At 34.3% G+C, this 20,061-nt stretch overlaps 1 protein-coding gene across 3 annotated transcripts in view; it reads left to right on the top strand.

Annotated features, from left to right (window-relative positions):
• The window catches only part of RTKN2 (rhotekin 2), a 71,446-nt gene extending 52,072 nt beyond the window's left edge, over nucleotides 1-19,374 (top strand). For all 3 annotated transcript variants that reach the window (XM_040485131.1, XM_040485134.1, XM_040485133.1), the window contains 3 exons: nucleotides 11,744-11,909; nucleotides 16,197-16,304; nucleotides 17,573-19,374. In XM_040485131.1, coding sequence (XP_040341065.1) covers nucleotides 11,744-11,909; nucleotides 16,197-16,304; nucleotides 17,573-18,108 — 810 coding nt within the window. In that variant the 3' untranslated portion in view covers nucleotides 18,109-19,374. The remainder of the gene's footprint in view (nucleotides 1-11,743; nucleotides 11,910-16,196; nucleotides 16,305-17,572) is intronic.
• The last annotated feature ends 687 nt before the right edge of the window (nucleotides 19,375-20,061 follow it).

The following is a 20,061-nucleotide window of genomic DNA, read 5'->3' as shown; positions in this document are numbered from 1 at the left end:
GAGTATCATGTTTTCTGTCCATAGACTATACTTACTTGTTTCTAGTTGTTTTACTTTGCTTGTTTTTGCTTTTGGAGTGGTTGAATTGAAGTATCTGGTAAAATATGAGCCATCACATCTGTTAACTGTACATGTTCTGCTTGACTTGAAATTATCTTTTGAAAAAACATAAAGTTGTATGTCTTGAAAAACATGTGGATACTATTTTACTAATCTATAAAGACTTGAGTTAATTTCTGTGATCATTTCCAATAATGACATTTAGTCCATTTCTATCCTGCTTTTAGAAATTATACTGCTTTTTCTTAAAGGAACTTCTTCAGTGAGACCTTTTACATTAAGGTCCACTTAATTGATCTGTGTTGTGTTTTAGAAAGAGTAGTGTTGCTCTTAAATAATATACCTCAATATTAAAACATGGTGAATTTATTTTAGTTTAGATAATTAGGTTGGTTTGTGAAAAGTATATTTTTTATTGGAAAATTGATATATTTTTTCATTACTTGCCAATGTTTTGTCTTGTCTTGTTTATGCAGTGTCCACTTTTGCCTGGTCTTTTGAAAATTGCAGATGTGCAGAAAAGTTGAAAGAATAGAATAACAAACACCTATATACTTTTCACCTAGAGTCTTTGGCTGTTGTTAATATGTTGCCATATTTGCTTTCTCTTCACATAGTTTGAGAATTTTTTCAGAACCGTTTGAAAGTAAGTAGCCCACAGCATAACATTTCTTTCCTGGAATATTTCAGTATGTTTCAGCTAAAAACAAGGACATTTCCTTCATGACCATATTATTTACCACAGTCATGAAATTTACTGTTGATAAAATATTATCTAATATATAGAGAGCAAATTGTCCCTAAAATGTTCTAATTTTTCTTTATTGTTTGATTAAGACCCCCATCAAGGATCACAAACTGCAGCTGGTCACCAGGTCTTTTGATTGTTTCCTTTTTACCTAAATTGGACCCATCACTCATTGCCTCTTTTTTCTTTTTTTGTCTTTTACTGTATTGACATTTTGTAAAAATCCAGGCTAGTCCCTAAATCTGTTTTTGACTAATTGTTTCACTAGATTCGAGTAAATATTTTTGGCAAGAGTTCTGAATAGATGATTTTATCTAACCTGGTTTTTACTAGGTAGCTAGGTAGTGAAAAATGGAATTCTACCGATTTTTTTCTTACATGTTGTGCAATGGAATATGGATAGTCAGACAACAAATTAAAATGTAATCTAGACAGATGATATTTTAAATTCATTTATTTTATTTGAAAACAGTCTTCAAGGTATTCATTTTACCTTATCAGTCCTTTATGGTAGACAGAGCAGGTAAGTCAGCCCTGTTTTATAGGTATGTTATTTCTGTTTTACAAGTGAAGAAACAGACTCACAGATCAGATAGAACTTGTCTAGCTAGTAAGTAAAATTATATGGCTCACTGTTTTTCTGTTTCCTTACAGACATACTGCTAGACTAGATTTGGAAGGCAAAATTAGACTTTTTCCCATCTCTGTACCCACTCTGAATAAGTTATGAGAGTAAAAACAGCTCTGAAGTGACGTTTTGAGTCTGAGGCCACAGTTACTACCTACCTATAGGCAATGGCTTAGACACGTATTGAATCTTTACCATTTAAATTTAAGGGGCGCCTGGATGGCGCAGTCGGTTGAACGTCCGACTTCAGCCAGGTCACGATCTCGCGGTCCGGGAGTTCGAGCCCCGCGTCGGGCTCTGGGCTGATGGCTCAGATCCTGGAGCCTGTTTCCGATTCTGTGTCTCCCTCTCTCTCTGCCCCTCCCCCGTTCATGCTCTGTCTCTCTCTGTCCCAAAAATAAACGTTGAAAAAAAAAATTAAAAAAAAAAATAAATTTAAGAGGCAGTTATAATGGAACCCCTTTGTTACTGTAACCAGTGTATTTTCTTGTCTGATGACAAGGGTGTAATTCCAAAAAAGCAGTTAACAGTGTTTACATGGTCTGGCTGAATTAATCTTTTTTCAATTGACTCATTTTTCCGTGTAGTAATAAAAGCTGGTGGCCTGGTGACTGATAGGATTCTGTAGTCAATCAGCTCCATTATTAAGATGACTAAAATCACCATACTTAGAAATCCCAGTGGTGGTTCCACAATTGACCGTTACAAATTCACAGGAAAATGATTAATCTAGTAATTTGTATAACCTCAGCCTTAGACTTGGGGCAGTATGGGCTGTATTTGACCCTGACGACCGATGACATAACTTGTCATTGCACATGACTTTTGTCTAAAGTACAAAAGAGAATTTTAAGATTAAACCATGAGGTAAGGGTTAGGTCGAGAAGATTAATATAATTTAGTTGCTGATCTCAAAGATTAAACTGATAACACAGTCTTCCATCCTCTAGCTTTGTGACATTGCTGTCTTAATTTTCTCCAGGACTGATTCCTGCCCTTTCTCCGTAGCAGCTTTTCTCTTTGCAGTTCCTACTTCTACCTCAGGCTTCTTTTGAACCCTTCCATTTACCTGAAAACTTCACTTTTAACGGTAAATGCCCTGGTCTTCTCGTTTAAATATGACTATCTCGGTCAAGAAATGTATTTGTTACTTCTGTAAACCTGGCCGTTATGTAATTACATCTCCTATTAAAGTAATTTTTACTTATTTTTTTCTCAACTTAGAAAATTATTCAAATTTATAGAAAAGTTGTAACAATACTATAGTGACACTTTCATACCACCTAGCTTTAACAGTTACCATTGTTGTCATCTTTGCTTTATCTCTTTTTTTCTTTTGGGGGGGGGGAGTTTAAATGTTTTTTTAAAAATTTTTTAATGTTTATTTATTTTTGAGAGAGAGAGAGAGAGAAAGAGAGAGTGTGTGTAAGCAAGCGAGGGGCAGAGAGAGAGGGAGACACAGAATAGAAGCAGCATCCAGGCTCTGAGCTGTCAGCACAGAGCCCTACGTGGGGCTTAAACTCACAAACTGCGAGATGCTGACCTAAGCCCAAGTCAGAGGCCTAATTGACTGAGCCACCCAGGTGCCCCAAAACAAAAGTATTTAAAAAAAATTTTTTTTAATGTTTATCCATTTTTGAGAGCGATAGAGAGAGAGAGAGAGAGAGAGAGAGAAGGAGGGCCAGAGAGAGAGGGAGACACCGAATCGGAGGCAGGCTCCAGGCTCTGAGCTGTCAGCACAGAGCCCAATGCAGGGCTCGAACCACGAACCATGAGAACATGACCTGAGCCAAAATCAGACACTTAACTGACTGAACCACCCAGGCGCCCCATAAACTCTTTGTATTTAGTTTTAATTTGCTTTATGATGGTATAGTTGACATAAAATAAAATTCACCAATTATAAATGTACAATTTGATAATTTTGACGAATAATATACAGTTGTGTAATCATTACTACAATCAGTATTGGATTATAGGTTTTTTAAAGCTTTTTTGTGACAACATTTAAGTTCTACTCTCTGAGTAAATTTTAAGAATACAGTAGTGTTATCAGCTATAGTCACCCTCAGATCTTATTTATCTTACAGCTATAAGTCTGTAAAGTCTCTTATCTATATTTTTTGCTGACCATTTGAATATAAGTCTCCAACATTGATACTTTATCCCTGAATACTTCAACATGCAACTCTTAAAAATAGGAGCCTCTAAAAAAAAGTGTGTTGTGTAGATGAAATTACAGTACCATCATCACAGCTAGCCAAACTGACGGTAATTCTCTTATAACTTCTAATATCCAGTCCATATTCAAATTTCCCCATTTTCCCTAAAGTGTCCTTTTAGCTTTTACTTTCAATCTAGGAACATTCAAGGATTGTGCATTCTTCTCAACTGTAAATTAGGTCTAGAGGTTTGCTTAGATTCATTCTAAACATTATTTACAAGAATATTTCATGCATAATGACAAATACTTTACAGGGCATTCTGTTCAGAGGTACATGATGCTGGGTTGTCTCATTTTGGCAATGCCACATTTAATGACTTGGTTAAGGTGGTGATCACTAACTCTCTCCTGCATAACGGTAAGCCATCCTCTTTACTATTAGCAAGTAATCAGTGAGGTGATAGTTTGGCACTGTTTGTATATCTTTGTTGTCCAGTAGTCTTTCACATAATGGTTTTAGCGACTGGATTGCCCTTGTCTGAATCAGTTATCACACTGGAGATTGCATATGTTGTTCTCACAATACCCTTCATTCTACATGTATTAGCTGGCATTCTTTGTAAAGAAGGACTTTTTCTCATCAAGTAACAATGAATTCCAGTCCCTCCTGAAATGGCAGGATAAAAGCTTACTGTTTTAATTACCAATTTTCAGAGTAAGGAGTTGGTATTTTGGTCTTGTATTGATATTGGCAGAAGAAGCAAATGAATGTTGTGTCTATTGTGTTCCCCCCCAGATTAATGGTAAACTCATAGATTTTTATTTATTCAATGCTTTAAATTACTTGATCTTAAAATATAAGGTAGGTATTTTAATTGTTTGACTTTGGAAATTTCTATGGGATACATGCTAAACAGGATCTTTGATAAATGCCAACTTGGTATTTTCTGATATGTAGAGCAGGTAAGCACCAAATGTTTTTTTAAAAAAATTTTTTGTTTTTAATGTTTATTTTTTATTTTGGAGACAGAGAGACAGAGCATGAGCAGGGGGAGGGCCAGAGAGAGAGGGAGACACAGAATCTGAAGCAGGCTCCAGGCTCTGAGCTGTCAGCACAGAGCCCGACGTCGGACTCAAACCTATGCATAAACATGTGATCATGACCTGAGCTGAAGTCAGACGCTTAACTGACTGGGTCCCCCAGGTGCCCCCAAATAAAACTTTTAAGAATGGTTTTGTTTCAGTTTTTAGTATATTTTCAATTCTGGGTCTCTAACATCTTTTTATGCTTAATACTGTTAAATATTAAGTACAAATCAGAGTTCTTTTCTCTTTGCTGTCTTTCTTCTTATCTCATGATTTAGAAAATAATAATTTTGCTTAATGCTACTATAAAAATTATGTGAAATCATAAGTTTTGCAGTTGCTAAGGTGTATAAACAATAATTCTGTTATTTTTATCACAGGATCTGTTCTCTAACTGTAATTTTTTCTAAATGGCATTTCCTGTAAAGCTAAGTCAGTTTATTAATTTTCATAGGGAGCTATCTGTGGAAATAGTCACATTAAGGGCAGAAAAGCCTGAGCTATTCCCCTCCTGTTTTCAATCCAAATTTGAAAGGATGATTTGCTTCAAAGTGATTGCTTCAACTTCAAAAAACTTCACTATTAATGTTGTTGAGCAAGACATTCCCAATAAGGGATACTTAACAGAGCCATTGAATCTTCTATATATTGTAGAAAACATTTTATTAGCCAGTTTTATCCATTGCCAGTGGGGTGAGTAGTGGAATGGAAAAGTGGTGTGGGTCTTTGAGATCAAAAGTTTTTTCTTGATTTAGATACTGTACATCATTTCAATAATGAATAATAAAATTTGTACTAACCAAATCAATATTACTACTTGGTCTGATAGAGCTTTGTTAAATTATCTTGAAATTGCTTTAACCATTATGTTTGTCATGGACCCTAACAAGCAAAATTATTATGAAGCACATGGGATTTTTTTTCTGATTATGTTAGTCCTTTAATGTCTCAATCCTATCAACTATTTAGATTGTCGTTTATTAAATACAGCAAAAATAGTTACTTAAGCCTTTTCCTTTAGGAGTTTACATCTGATTTCATTGACATAAATTGAAAATAATTATATCACACTAATACTAATCCTTCCTAATGCTTGGTTTGATTTATGGTTATGGTTTATGTATTTCCAACATTCCTTGCCAAATATTGTGAAAGTATGCTTTCTTTGTTACTAGAGTGTGTATGAGGTCTAAAGCTTGTTTTTCGTCAGCAACATTTTGTCTTCATTCCTGATTAACAAGACTTTAGACCAAACACCTTTCAAAGAACTCATTTATTCTTAACAACATGTTCATGAGGAAGCTGTGAGTGAAGTAATATTATCTCAGCATTATAGGTAGGAAAGCAGGCACTTAGTTCTTTGTACTTGTAGCTTATTTTTAATTTGGGGAGGGGACATTTAAAGATAATCTTTAAAGAGAATGATAGAAATAAACCTGTCTGTAGCCTCGTACATTGTCCATCATAAAATTATTTTGAAGCAAATCCTGGAGGCTATATGATTTTACTTATAATTATTACAATTATCATACTTAATGAAAATTTATAGTCATATATATAGTCAATATATCATCAAAAATTCAGTGTTCAAATTTTCCAGCCTTGTAATTTTTTAAATAGCTTTTGAATCAGGATTTTAAAATAATGGTTATATATTGCATTTAATTGATTTGATCTCTTAAATCTGTAACTCTGTTGGAGTTGTCTCTTGGTCTCATGCACACACACACTCTCTCTCTCTCACACACACACAATTTATTGAAGAAATTGAGTGATTTATCCTACAGAGTTTTCCATACTCTGAATTTTGCTGATTGCATCTTTGAGTTGTCTTTTTTTCTCCTATTTTTGGATCAGATTTTTGTTTGTTGGTTGATTGGTTAGCAACAATATATCTTAGGAAATATTGTGTACTTTTATTGGGAGACATTTAATTGCCTGGGTCTTCTAATCATGTTAACATCCATAGGTGAGTATTGATTGCATCCTTTATTTCATTAGGGATTGAAAATTGGTGGTATTTTAACATTCTTTCTTCATTTATTAGCTGGGATACCTCTATATTATCAGCTATTTGGTTGAGGTACAATTCTTATAGGAAAGACAGAATAAAGACTTTAAGATTTAACTAGTTGCCAAAACAATGAGGTGGTTCCTTAGCATCCTTCAAAAATGACAAGTGAGTCCATTTTGTTTTTAAATTTTGAGAGAGTGAGTGAGTGGGGGGAGGGGCAGAGAGACAGACAGGGTGAAAGAGAATCCCAAGCAGGCTCCACACTCAGCACAGAGCCTGACATGGGGCTTGATCTCACAACCGTGAGATCCTGACCTGAGCCGAAATGAAGAGTTGGATGCTTAGTTGACTGAGCTATCCAGTTACCCCCAAATGAGTTCATTTTTAAATATCATTAAGAATTTATGGGTTTAAAGACATTTCATGCATTAATCCATTACCATTGGATTCTTATTGACATTTGGATAGTCCCATCTTTGGCTACTGGAAGCCTCTTCAGTTTGGCTCTCGAGTCCTTTTGATACAATCCTATTAATCTTTGATTTTTGGTAGGATAAGAAGTTCAGGGATTATCCTATATATTTTCTGGCCCAAGCTAAGAATTAGCCATGTCTATAAAGAGCTCTGATTCCTTTTAGTAAGAAATAATATTTAGAACCCATAATCTGGGTACGGAGTAGACTTTTTAAAGATCGTATAGTCAAAAGTAAGGTAAGAAACTGCATAAATCTAGTCCCAATTTAGTAATTTTCCATTACCACAGAAATAGAGAGGTTGAAGTACAGTTTTAATTTAAAATAATGAACAGCCTAAAAGAAACTTTCCTTTGATTTCAGAGTTAATTATATTTTGCTACAAAATTGACTTCTCAGATTATATCTGTATTGACTTCAGTTGGCCTTCTCTGGGTACCCACCATCTCATGCAGTGGAAGGTTCCAGTTCAGTATGTGTTGACTGATAAAAGGAGATCCAGCCAAGGATTAAAATTTCACAATGAAGTCTCAAATTTATCTGCAGAGCAGTAAAATTTGACTGTAAAACCTCCCTAATCAACTAAATGGTTTGGGATTAGCAAAAAGCAAGACAGGAAACTCTGATTTTAGATAGAAAACTTATTTTGGGACATAAGCTTCCTCATCTATAAAGTGTTGGATTAGGACTATTTCTGCGATCCTCGTATGTCAACCTAAAACTGTCATTATCTGAGTTGTTCTTCTCTTATCTCATTAATTTATTCTTCATATATTTTTCAATCACTTAGTGAGTGCCAGGCAGTATTTTAGGTGGGAGAAATAGTGGGAGCAGAAATGCCTGTTTCTTGCTTTTTCAAACCTTGCTAAGAGGAGACACTGCCCTCATCTAAGCGTCATGTGAGCCCATAATGATAACAGTCCTAAAATTCACCTTGTGTTTTCTAATCCATTCCTCATTGAAGTTTTAAGAACTCTTATTGATACTTTGCCCAGAATGAAAAACAGCTTGCATGGACTTTCTGACATTATCAGAAACTTTATTTAATAACTTTTTCTTTGACATCCAGTTTTTGGTTGAAAAAATTCCCATTAGTTAAATTATTTGGGGTGATAAAATATAGAAGTTAATTCAGATGATCTATTCTGCGTTTCATTTGCACCTTTTAAAAGCTTCTCATGTTTTAAAAATTTAGTGGTATTTATGGTCCTCAGAGCTAATGGAGTGTATAGTGTACAGTATTTATATATTATTGCATTATATTCTCTTAGAAAGATATAAATGATCCAGTTCATCAGATTTTCTACATAGTTATTTTCATTTGTAATGATATCTTGGTATTATTAAAAATGTACATATTCATCTATAAAAATCACACTTTCCATATTTAAAAGTTGAATCCATTTTAATCCTACATACAAAAGGTAGTCAGAAATTTGTATTCTGATAGATTTGAATGGAGAGAAAAGCACAATTTCAACAACAAGAATAATTCATATTTTATTGTGTTTTTTTTTAATACTGAGAGAATAGAGGGTTCTCCTGCCTTCCTACCCCACTGAGTCAGCCTTCAGTAAGTCTTACTGAGAGCATATTAAAGATTCTTTCTGGAGCTTCAGTCATTCTCTGCTGGTGATAATAAGCATTATACTTAAAGAGGTTGATTACATGCATTTTCAGCCTGCAAGGATATCAATTAGGGTACCATTTTGTTTTTATATTGTATAAATAATTGCTCAAAGGAGTTAATTCACAAAGCTTATTACCATGGCATAGGAATGTAAAAAGACCATTATGTTAAATTACAATGTTGACCATAAGTCCATTACAATCCTCTGAAGACACTTACTCCTACATTTTAAAAATGACAATGTCTCTAAGATGGTTACTAATCCTTATGTTTTGTGATACTCCAGACTTTCAAAGTTAGGTTGCTATTTCATGCAGCATACATTTTTTTCTCATGTGATTTTTGGATAAGAATTCCTTCCTTCAGGAAAGAACTTCTGTCATCCACAGTAGTCCCTTCTTAACTGCAGGGCATATGTTCCAAGACCCCCAGTGGATGCCTGATACTGTGGACAGTACCTAACCCTATATATACTGTGTTTCCTATACGTACATACATACCTGTGGTAATTTGGTTTATAAATTAGGCACAGTGAGAGATTAACAACAATAACTAATAGTAGAATAGAATAGTTATAACAATGTACTGTAACGAAAGTTACATGAATGTGGCCTCTCTGCCTCTCAGAATATCTTATTATGCCACACTCACCCTTCTTGTGATGGATGTGAGACCATAGGATGCCTGTGTGATGAGATGCAGTGAGGTGGGTGACGTAGGCATTATGATGACATAGAAGCATTAGGCTCTGCTGACCTGATGACGTGTCAGGAGGAGCACCATCTGCTTGTGGACCACAGTTGACTGGGGCAACTGAAATTGCAGAAAACACAGACTGAGGATAAGGGGGAACTGGTGTTTATATGGTGCTCACCTGTCTGTATTTTCCCATGCTTCAGGGAATGTATAGCTTTTCTTTGTAAGTCTTTGCTCCTGTCCATAGACATCATTGTATGTATATGCTAGTTTTGGTATGTGAGAATACATGCAATTTCTCTTCACTCAGTACTGAAAGAAGTGAGGAATTTCTTCTCACTCCTAATCAGCTTTTGTAACTGCCAACTAAATCCTCTTCTGCACACACTACAGTAGGTTTAAACGTATTCCTCTAGAACTCTTCTACCCAGGACAGTAGACACTCGCTACCAGTGGCTGTTACTTATAATGTGACTGGTCCAAATGGAGATGTGCTTTAAGTATAAAATAGACACTGGATTTGGGAGACTTAGAATGAAAAAGTATAAAATATCTCAAAAAAAAGTTTTTCAATCACACATTAAAATAATATTTTGGATGCATTGGGTTGCAGAAGAACATTTTATTTTTTTTAATTATTTTTTTAATGTTTATTTTTGAGAGAGAGAGAGAGAGAGATGGAGACACCGAATTCAAAGCAGGCTGCACACTCTGACCTGTCAGCATAGAGCTTGACGCAGGGCTCGAAGTCACCGCGAGATCGTGACCTGAGCTGAAGTTGGACGCTCAACCTACTGAGCCATCCAGGCGCCCCTTTTATTTTATTGTTTTTAAGTTTTTAAAAAGGTGTTTATTTATTTAGAGAGAGACAGAGAGTGTGAGCGGGGGAGGGGCAGAGAGCAGGGGAGAGAGAATCCCAAGCAGGCTCTGTGCTGAGGCTTGAACCCACCAACTGGAAGATCATGATGACCTGAGCTGAAATCAGGAGTTGGACGCTCAGCTGCCTAAACCACCCAGGCGCCCATAAAAACGTTATTTCAAAATATTGTAATAATTATTACATAATTATTTTCACCAGTTTTCATTTCACCTTCTAATGTGATACTAGAAAATCTTCAATTACACATGTGTCTCATTTATTTATTTTTTTAATATTTACTTTTGAGAGAAAGAGACAAAGAGTGTGAGCAGGGGAGGGACAGAGAGAGACAGGGAGACATAGAATCCGAAGCAAGCCCCAGGCTCCGAGCTGTCCGCACAGAGCCCGACATGGGGCTGGAACTCACAAACCATGACGAGATCATGACCTGAGCCAAAGTCAGATGCTTAACCAACTGAGCCACCCAGGCACCCCAGATGTGGCTCACTTGTGCAGGACAGCACTGCTCTAGAATAATATCACTCATTATCCAGGCAGCCAAATCCCCATTGTTTCCCCAAAACTCCTTGGAAACTACATGTAGTTGCTAGCTTGTCATGTGGCATGGTGGTGCCTGTGTCACTTGGGAACAGACTTGCTACATGTAGACACAGTAAGCACCATAATGTCGTACCTAGTACCACTCAGAAAAAAAGCTTAAGACTATCAACATGAATGAAACCATTGCCTTTGTTGTAGAGTGTTGCATTCAGCATTTAAAAAAATAATTGTTACCATCATGAAGGTTATAGTACTTCGTGGATCTTTAGCTATGAGCTTTGTAAATGAATGTTACACATGAAATAAATGTTAATGGGAAAAACCTAACTGCTTTGCTGCAGTAAACACTAAGTTATGGTTTTACTGCTTTAAGTGATAACACCGTATGTAATGCCTGAATATTAGAATAACAAACATTCTTTACTGATTCTTTCATTTTATTACTGTTGGAAATGTAGTTAATATAATTCACATTACAGTTATGACATGCCATACTTGTTTTATTGCAAATTTTAAGATGTATATAAAAGACAGCATACTCCTACTTAAAAGGATCAAAACAGGTTATGTTTTAATCTCATGTAATTTAAGTTCTATATGTAGCATGCTTTGAAACCTTGTTCAGTATTTTTACTACAAAGCATTTTTTAACTCGGTGATCTGAGTCTGAATTTTGAAAATTCTCAAAGTTCCATATTTTAAATGATCAGTAGCAAGATTTATAAATGTATCTGCTCTTAAGTGTGGTAGTGAGCAGTAAAGTACTTATTTGTTAATTACAAAAATATTCTCTTGTAAAACATTAATTTTGTCTTAATTTTTAGGAAACCAGAATTCGTGCAATGGATAAGGATGCCAAGAAAAAAATACATAATTTTTCTGTTATCAACCCTGTTTCTGGACAGTCTGTAACTCATACTTTTGCAGTGGACAGTAGAGAAGATCTCCAGAAATGGATGGAAGCCTTCTGGCAGCATTTTTTTGATCTTAGTAAGTTAATTTTTGGATTTGCCAGTATTATACTCATGTATCATGAAAGGATGCACAAAGCAATCTAAATATTAAAATTATAATGTTATAATTTGTATCAAGAATTTTTTTATGCTCTTGAATAAAATGATAGTATATCATCAATGCATTGATCACTTTTTCTCTCAACTTTTCCCCAATGCCTGACTTTAACTATAGTTTATTATACCTTTGAATTCCTAGTATCTCTACCTGTTACTTTTTAAGTTCCTCTGGTCCCTAAAAGAACTAGACCACATTTTTTCAAAATATTAGGTTTTAATTGGTTAAAGCAGTGTGTTTAATCAAAGGGATAACAATCCATTTGAGGAGTGAAACACTTCTCTAGGTTAGTGATGATTCTAAAATGTTGAAATGTTCAGAAGGAAATTCATTTTTATGTAAACTTCTGTTAACTCCAGATTCGTTATAATATCATTTTGGACATCACCCAAAAATTTTTTTTAAACCATACATGTGGTTTTTCAGCTTCAATAGTACAGCCCATGATTTTAAAAACAATGTGATAGTAATATAACAAGAGTTTTACTATGTAAAATATGTGATCTAGTATTGTCAAGTTAAGGAGGAATTTTATCAACAAGAAAGTATTGAAATGATATATTGAGACAGGAGGGAGGGAGATGGGGGATGGGCTAGATGGGTGATGGGTATTAAGGAGGGCACTTGTGTAAATGTGAACTATTGATAAGGGCTATTTCTAGTCAAACTAAGCCTACTGTTAGATTCAACCAGCATTTTATATCTTTAGAATGCTTTTTTATAGAATTACAAAGGATAGCCATTTCCAAACAATCAAAGTTATTTCTTCAACCCCTAGAAATAATCCAACAGAAATTTTAGGACTTCTTAATGAGCTATTTTGGGGAACTTTATAAAAGAGTTAATACCTCCTGTCCCCAGTGTGATCCATGGCCTGGTCAAGTATTATAGTGATGGTTGGGGAGGACGCAAAAAGGGAACTGAACGTATTGATTACCTTCAACATACCATATGGCTTCATTTATTTCTCACAACAGCCCAGCAGGGCAGAAATTATTGCCCTCTGCTCTAAAGTTGAGAAAATTGAGGCCTGAAGAGATGTCTGGTTTACTGCAGGAAACTAGAGGACTCCCTCTATAGCCTTCTGGAGTTCTTTAGGACTTGTTTTCCTTAAGTACTATCCCTAGGCACTCAATAGGCGTTTGAATATTTGTTCCATGCTTATCAGCATGCACTACATTTTTTTTTTTTAACTTCAGCTGATCTTAGATGTGTAACTTAAAAGACAACAACTTCCTTTCGTTTGCTGATCACATCTGAAATTTTAACTGCTTTCCTAAATGCTCTGCTTTAGAGAATTTGTCTTACAAAGACTATATTATTTTTAGAAGTGATTCTATAAAAATGTTTATGTGTATAAAAACAGGAACAGGGTAAGAGGAGGTAAAAATGCAGAATATTATAGTCTGGATATCAACTACTACTAGATGATCTCATGTTTTTATTGTCCAGATTACATAAAGTAATTTATCATGCTAAAATAGGAAGTTGGAGGGATATAAATCTCGTGATACAACTGTCGAAATAAGAAAGCGATGACAACTAGATTCTTAGATCTGGCTATTTCTTTAGTATTTAATGATTTGGGATAAAATCTGCCAATCTATCTAGTTTTTGAAGTATAAATTCTATTAGATTCACATTTTACAATACATTGTGTATGGGGCACCTGGATGGCTCAGTCACTTGAACATCTGACTTGATTTCAGCTCGGGTCATGATCTCACAGTTCCATGGGTGGGTTCAAGCCCCGCATCAGGCTTCAGGCTCTGTGCTGACACTATGGAGCCTGCCTGGGATTCTCTCTCTCTCTCTCTCTCTCTCTCTCTCCCTCCCTCCCTCCCTCTCTTGCTCTCTCTCTCAAAATAAATACATAAACATTTTGTAAAAAGAATTCATTGTGTATGAAGATATGAAGCAAAGATGGAAATCCTAAAGATTGACTTGTACTTTAAATGTTTTATCTTCCTCATGGTAAGTGTAGCCTGTTGTGATCTTAGGTGAAATGTGATATGTAGAACATAGTAGAGGATGGACATTCAAGACAGAATAAACTAAGAGTAATTTAATATTTAGAGCAAATTTCAATTATTTGACTCTGTGTAAGAGTAGAAAATTAAAAGAGTGAGATTAAAAATCACAAGAAAACATTAATGGCACTAAGCCTGCAGAAGAACAGAGACGAATGAAGAGTGGAGGTTGGAAGCCAAGGGGGATGTGATAGATAATATTTAATATTTGAGAGCTGAAAAACACGTAAAAGGAATGACACTGTTCTGGATAATCAAAAGGAGTAGGAGTGGTGGGTCAAAGATAAATTTGTTTCAAGTATTTAATAATATACATATTGAGTCAACATAAGCAGCTTAGCATAACAGATCATTTGACTGGGAACATTATAACAAATATTATTGTGGTAAACACCTCCAGTAGACAGATTTTATGTGAAGACAATATAGCCATTTAATATTTCATACTGGGGCCTTTTTTTTTATGTTAACATGTTGGTATCATGTATAACTTTGCATACTAATTTATTCACTGGTAAAATAAATGTTTCCATTGTAAAATTGACCAGTGAACATTCCACACTTGTACCTCTGACTTCAGTTACACATGGATAACATGGCTTTATATTCCAGTTTTCAACATGATTAATATTCTGCTACCACTTTAACAATGAACAGCTTTAATCTATCAATATAGAGAAAATACGGCACTTTGTAATTTCCCTAAGATTTGACAGAGAAATGTTTGCTAGCTTAAAGTATTTCATTATTTTTCCAGTAGATAAGACCTTAATTTTTTTCTGCCCCAAGAAGGAAAAGCTGGCTTTTATATATTTATCTAAAAAAGGAAGTGGAGGGGAGGAATAAGTTATCAGATCTCAGATCCTACTAGATTTAAATTCTGCAGAGCAACCTTTGAAGCCTCAAACTCAAGATTTTGTTCTCTCTCTGAGATGCTATGTGGGCTATTTTGAAATTTTTGCCATATTCTATACTTAGCATTGTAATAAAACACACTAAAAGGTTTTTTATGTTTCTTAACTATTTAAAGTGATGGATTTAAAATTTATGCATATTACCATATAACCATGGCTGTATATTAGATTTAAAACAACAGAAATGAATAGATAATTTGACTAAACGTGAAATGTCTTTCATTTTTAAGCTATCGAAAATAACTAAATTGGATATTGAGAATATAATAAAAAGGAAGAGAAATATAGATCATAAATCATTCCAAAAAGACACATACGTGTATGACATTTACTTTTCTACAGATGTAAGATAGAGTATAAGCATAGCGAACCCCAGTAACCTGCTTTTATAATATGAACAGAGAGACGCATGGTTTCTAGCACAGCTGTTACCCAGCGCGTAGGTGCACAATAAATATGGAAAGGTTAAGTTGTTTATATCCACCACTCAGAAGAGATTAATCTGAGAATTTTAAGATGAAAATAATAAAACATAATTAAAAGAAAAATTAATGCTCACACTTCAAAATTTTAACTTAAAAATTGAAACAACTTATTTAAGAGTACTTTTTATTCCTAGTAACTACTGGCTTTATTTAAAGTGTCCTTCCTGAATAAATTAGATCCAGTTAGAATTTGGAGTAATGTGTTTTTATTTTAATGGGCTTTTATATACCTTTTACTTGACTGAAAATGCAGCATTTTTCTAGTTATGTGATTTTTGAAAAGCATAATCATTTGAAGAAATAATTGTTAAATAAACAATTCTTATTTCTTAGAATTTTCAAAATTAAAGCCATTTTTGAGAAGCATTATTTCTAACTATATTTTGGTTAATTTTTACCTTTCAAATGTCTTAAATACTGGGTATTTTTATTTAATATTTAACAGAGGAGAACTTGTGCCAATTTTTGCCATGAATAGAAATTTTAGTTATTGATCATTACTGTGCCAGTGAAATAGTACAGTATTTAATAGCCTAGAGATCTTAGCTTCTTATATCTGTGCACAGAACTTATTCTTAAAATAGATTACTTTTGTGCTCAGACGTGGACTGTAAAATCATTGGTAGTATTAGGTTTTTGTGGCTTCCTTAAGGCAATGCTTTATAAATTCACTGTTATTTTTCACAGCAAAAAAAAATATGTTGATATCTATTGAAAATGAAGTATACGTCTTCACATTTATGTTTTAAACTAGCTGCCTTTTTCTGTCTTTCTTAGGCCAATGGAAGCATTGTTGTGAAGAACTTATGAAAATTGAGATTATGTCACCACGGAAACCACCTTTGTTCTTGACAAAAGAGGCGACCTCAGTCTACCATGATATGAGTAAGTGGGGTTTGTCTTTTCTAAGCTTCGGGGTAACAAAAACAACATTGTCCATACTCAAGCAGCTTATTCTATTGACATTAAAATGCTAAAATTTTCAGGTTGCAGTCAAAACGAATGAAAAAAGACTATGATTATAGACTGAGGAACTCATGTTTAATAGATGAATTAATACAGAATTAATGAATACACATTTTTCATAGTTTGAATGCTTAAGATCAAACAAAAATGTTAAGGCTTCAAAATGAATAAAGGTGCACTGAAAATAAATATTAGCTGAGTAGCTGATGAAAATTCTGAAAATGTGAACTTGCAGATTCTAAAATATAATCACGTTCTATAATTTTTTCTGTATTTTATTAAATTTGTCTTAAAGTAATGTTGATAAATGAATACTAGTAAATGGAAGTGTTCTTTCATCTCAGGTCAAAAATTTGGTTAAGTTTAATGCTTTGGAAAATTTTAAATTTCTAGACTCATTAATATTCCATTTTCCCACACTTTGAAGCGTAATTATTTATCTTTGTAGGATTGCCTGAGTGAACAGTGCTGTGAACACAGGTCAACACTAAATTCTAGTCTGTTTTGCCACCAATATATACTTTACACTTACTTTAAAATGTTAGATGAAAAATGATAGATTTGGGTTTACACATTTGAAAATACCAGTGATTCATTTAATAGACATTATCTCTATTCTCTTATTTTTCCCAAGGAAAAATTCATCCAGAACCCTTATCACCAAAATGTTTCCTTGGGTTTCTGGTTTTGGAATTTTTTCTCTATGAACAGAGACTTTTTCTAGTCTACAGGAAAGGATACTAATCCAGTTACATTTGTCCCAGTTTACATATCCGGCTTTTACAAAAAGGGAATCCACTCTAACCTAGAAATCAGAATAGATTTTAAATCCAAGAAAAGTTATTTAATAAGTACTTAATCTACAGAATTGAAAAAAAAATCCTGATGTAACTCTACTCCTTTGAAAGCTGAGTTTTACGCATTTATTTAGGAACATTTACGCGTGTGCGTGCATGTGTGGCGCACAGTGAATGAGCTCCTTAGTTTTTGGTTCTGTTGGTAGGGGAAGGGTTATTTTTACAAGCAAATGCTTAAAAAAAAAGAAAAAGAAAAACAACTCCAAATCACTTGCTTATCCAGTGTGTTTTGATGACCGTTATAGATGTTGGTTTAGAAAACAATAACTGACTCAAAGTGCACACAGCTTCTGAATTTTCCCATGCCTTTTCTTCTCAAAATCATTACAGGCATTGATTCACCTATAAAACTTGAAAGTTTAACTGAGACCATACAAAAAAAACTTGAAGAGACAAATGGACAGTTTCTTATTGGTCAGCATGAAGAACCCTCACCACCTCTTTGGGCCAGCCTCTTTGATGGTAATCATGAAGTGGTTATCCAGAAAAAGGTGTTATCTCCTGCAAGCAAGCAGTTACATGACGGGAAAGGGAAAAAGAGACGTGCTCCCCTTCCTCCTTCTGATAAAGCTCCATTCAGCTTAAAAACACAGAGCAACACAGATCAATTGGTTAAGGACAACTGGGAAAAAACAAGTGTATCTTGGGCCTCGCCTTTGGATACCAAATTATCAACCCTAATGCATCACTTACAGAAACCAATGGCTGCTCCTCGAAAACTTCTCCCTGCCAGGAAAAATAATTTAACTGATGGCGAACTCACAGACACTAAAACCAATTTTGAAGCCAAGCCAGTGCCAGCTCCGAGGCAGAAATCTATCAAAGACATTTTGGATCCTCGATCATGGTTGCAAGCACAAATATAGAAAACCCTTAATGTATAAAACATTTAAGAAAATCTATAACTGTTAGGCTTAATTCAGAAGCCCTGGTGATATAGTAATACATAATTATGTTGGTAAATATGATAGTGATTTACATCAATAATTAATAAGCTATTAGGTATAAAAAATGTTTTATAATGAAGAAATGGATTCTCTTTTACTTCTGATTTTCAGAACGTAAGTGATTTCCTCAGTAGAGTGCAAGAGGCAGTTTGTAGACAATATCCTAATTGTTGGAAGGGTTAATTTATTCCTAAATTAGTACCAGCAGTGAGCAAGCACTAGGCAGAAGAAGGCATTAAAATTTCTTTGGGGAGAGACTGTCTAGTAACTTAAAATGTGTTAAATCTGAGCCATATTCTCATTGTGAGAATTTTAATACTAATGGAATGTTTCAAAAGTTTTATTCAAACCACAAATTATAGAATCCACCCAAGAAAATTTCTTCTTAGCATTCTGGAATTCTCATCTAATGGTTCACTGGCTCTCATCTATTGTTTAACTCACTAGTTAACTCACTGACCTTTCAAATTCCTGGGATAAATTTTGGAATATTAAATTCTTCATCTTTAAAGGGGATTTATAATGTGCTATTCAAAGTTGTTTCCTTGATGAGCCCTGAAATCCTGTTGACATTAACTCATAAAGTGAAGCATAACATTTATTAGTTTAGAGAAAAGGTAAATGAAATGTTCTTTATTTCCACTTTTCTATGCATGGTGCTAATTTCCATTGTGACGTTGGAATTTGGGGAAGTGAGTAGCTGATTAACACCTTAAAATTCATTTAATGCTTATTTAAAAAGCAGATGGCCGATTGAAAAATATCAGAAAAGTTGGCCATGATAATAATTTTCAGAATTAATCCTTTTAAAACATTTTAATTAAATTTCCTTTTTTCTAGTAAGGGTTGATGTCTGCTATTGATATTATTCATTAAAAGTCATATTCTTACAACAATGACATCGGAATCATTTCCATAGGAGGTAATTTCCATAGCAACTAATCACAGTGACCCAAACAGGATTATGAAATCAACAGCAAGAGGATGCATACCTTAAGGAACAAAAAAATCAATTTTTTAAATAATAATGATTCCTCTAAACAAGAACTGAACAGTTTTAAAAATCAAGTCAGAATTTTCAAATAAAACAGTTTCCATAAGGTGTCAGCAACAGCACCAAAAAATGTGAAATCACACTGAACCCTAAATGTCATTGCAAGAAATAAAAATTCAAGAATTAAATTACTGGCCTGCGTATAATCTCTAGAGATCTTTTTAAAGCTCATGAGAACTCTATTTGGATCAGAACTACATTATTACAAAGTAAAATGAACACTTGACAAAAAATAACATTAATTTAAATGGAGCCTTTCATTATTTTTAGATAGCAGTCTTTTTTCATTTATAGAGAATGATGTAACTGCCAGGTTACTTTTGTGTTTGCCCGGGCCTCCTAGTCAGAATTGCAACTCGAGGGAGTAATGATACAAAAGGTCTCTTGTGACCACGAACACCAGGACAGACATAGTATTTGATGAGAAGGAAGCCCCGTATGCGTGCCTTAGAGGGTGTAGAGACAGTCACGTGTATGAAAACCTGCAAAGGTAGGATTAATTTGTTTTTTCTAACTAGGAGGCTCTCCTCAATGTCTGTTATGGTTGCCAAATCAGTAAAGGACATATTAAAAATCTACAGGATATTATGGTTTGAATTTTTGTTTATTTTTTAAACCTCACTGCTGTTTTTGACAGCATTTGTGACTGTCATTGCCACTAAATTATTGAGCTAGAAGATGCTGCAGGCAAAATTGTTTCTGAAACTGGCATCTAAGCATGTATGATGAATTTACAAGAATATAATGTGGAAGCCTTCCTTATAACAACCGGTGTTAAAACTTCCAAATTATATTCTTGTCATTTCCTCATGCATATT

The sequence above is a fragment of the Herpailurus yagouaroundi genome, unplaced genomic scaffold, assembly GCF_014898765.1.
Source record: "Herpailurus yagouaroundi ecotype Mexico unplaced genomic scaffold, PumYag 163, whole genome shotgun sequence".
Taxonomy (NCBI): Eukaryota; Metazoa; Chordata; class Mammalia; order Carnivora; family Felidae; genus Herpailurus; species Herpailurus yagouaroundi.
This window is presented reverse-complemented; position numbering and strand designations above follow the sequence as displayed.